Below are 1,297 nucleotides of genomic sequence, written 5' to 3' on the forward strand. Positions count from 1 at the left end.
AGGAGTTGTTCCGAACAACCACATTGTTTATGCAAGACTAAAATGATAAAACAGGTTTGGTGCAATATCAGCTGACCTGCCGAGGATGTTTGGGAATGCAGGCTTGGCTGTAAATGTGTTTGAGAGGCTGAAGAATCTCTGTTCCTCCAAGGTCAGCCTCCATCTTTTCAACCTTTTCCAGAGCCTCCTTCATGGTCTTCTCACTGTACTCCACACTCGTACTGCCAGAAAAGTAGGAGATATGTCAAATAAAATCATGATAAATATCAAAAGCCACAAAACGGCTATAATCTCTTAAAACTATCACCAAGTTACAGTTTTACATGAAATCTTCTGTGGAAGGGTTAGTAAAAGGAAAATGAAATAAAAAAAGAAACTTGTTGAAACTTGGTGTTGAGGATTGGGAGTTAGATGTCACTCACCGGAAGATGTGTTCAAAGGAGGATCCAAAACTGTAAATGTTGAAGTAGCATCCCATTGGTAAACTCTTCAACAGGAGCAGCAGAGTGTCCTAAAGAAAGACAAGAAGTGAAGAACACACTTAGAGAGAGAAGGAAACAAATTACATAATGGTGTAGTTCAATTTAATTAATGTATTTAAGATTCTTTGAAGGTGCAGCAGTAGTTTGTGTCAGTCAGTGATTAAGAAATATTCACACATTATTTTTGTCAGACACAAGAATGAGGATTTGTTTTGCACTATTTGGTTTGGATCGTTGTGGAAAAATTGCAATGGTTAGATCAGGTACGATTTCACTGCAATTACCCCGTGAAGTAGCGCAAAACATACATGCTAATTTTAACCACAATCCCTCAGCTACGGTGGCTCGTAAAGTCCAAAAAGACATATATTTGTTTGACAACCAGGTGTCTCTTAAGAAGTGATGACTAATATCTTATCTATTGTGAGATATTACTAAACGTAATATCTTACAAGAGGTAAGACACTAGATTTTGTAAGATATTACATTTGGTAATATCTTACATGACGTAAGATATTGTAAATCATCAACTCTCAACAAAAGCCCTTCTAAAGTAATTTGAACTATCCCAGTAAAACATGGATAAATACCTTTGCACTGCTAATACGAGTTTCTTGTGGTGTGCTGTTATTCATGCTGCAGCCCATACTTCCTGATCGATCCACCAAGAACACAAACTCTCCACAGGTGGCGAGTGAGGACATCACTGATTGGGGGAACTCTGGGTAAAGGCTGACCATCACCACTGGATCACCCATCAGAGAGCCTGGAACATGTTGGAGATGGAAAAAAAAACAAAAAAAAAACATAAACCT

General features: G+C 38.1%; 1 protein-coding gene across 1 annotated transcript in view; it reads right to left on the reverse strand.

The window, feature by feature from the left end:
• Positions 1–1,291, reverse strand: part of LOC106942128 (von Willebrand factor A domain-containing protein 5A-like) — a 21,881-nt gene extending 20,590 nt beyond the window's left edge. Inside the window, exons 1-3 of the mRNA XM_015025311.1 lie at positions 1,073–1,291; positions 423–511; positions 77–221 (exon numbers count right to left, since the gene is read on the reverse strand). Coding sequence (XP_014880797.1) covers positions 77–221; positions 423–511; positions 1,073–1,291 — 453 coding nt within the window. The remainder of the gene's footprint in view (positions 1–76; positions 222–422; positions 512–1,072) is intronic.
• Positions 1,292–1,297: the final 6 nt, after the last annotated feature.

Source organism: Poecilia latipinna, unplaced genomic scaffold, assembly GCF_001443285.1.
Source record: "Poecilia latipinna isolate Pla-1442-1.1 unplaced genomic scaffold, P_latipinna-1.0 Scaffold4061, whole genome shotgun sequence".
Taxonomy (NCBI): domain Eukaryota; kingdom Metazoa; phylum Chordata; class Actinopteri; order Cyprinodontiformes; family Poeciliidae; genus Poecilia; species Poecilia latipinna.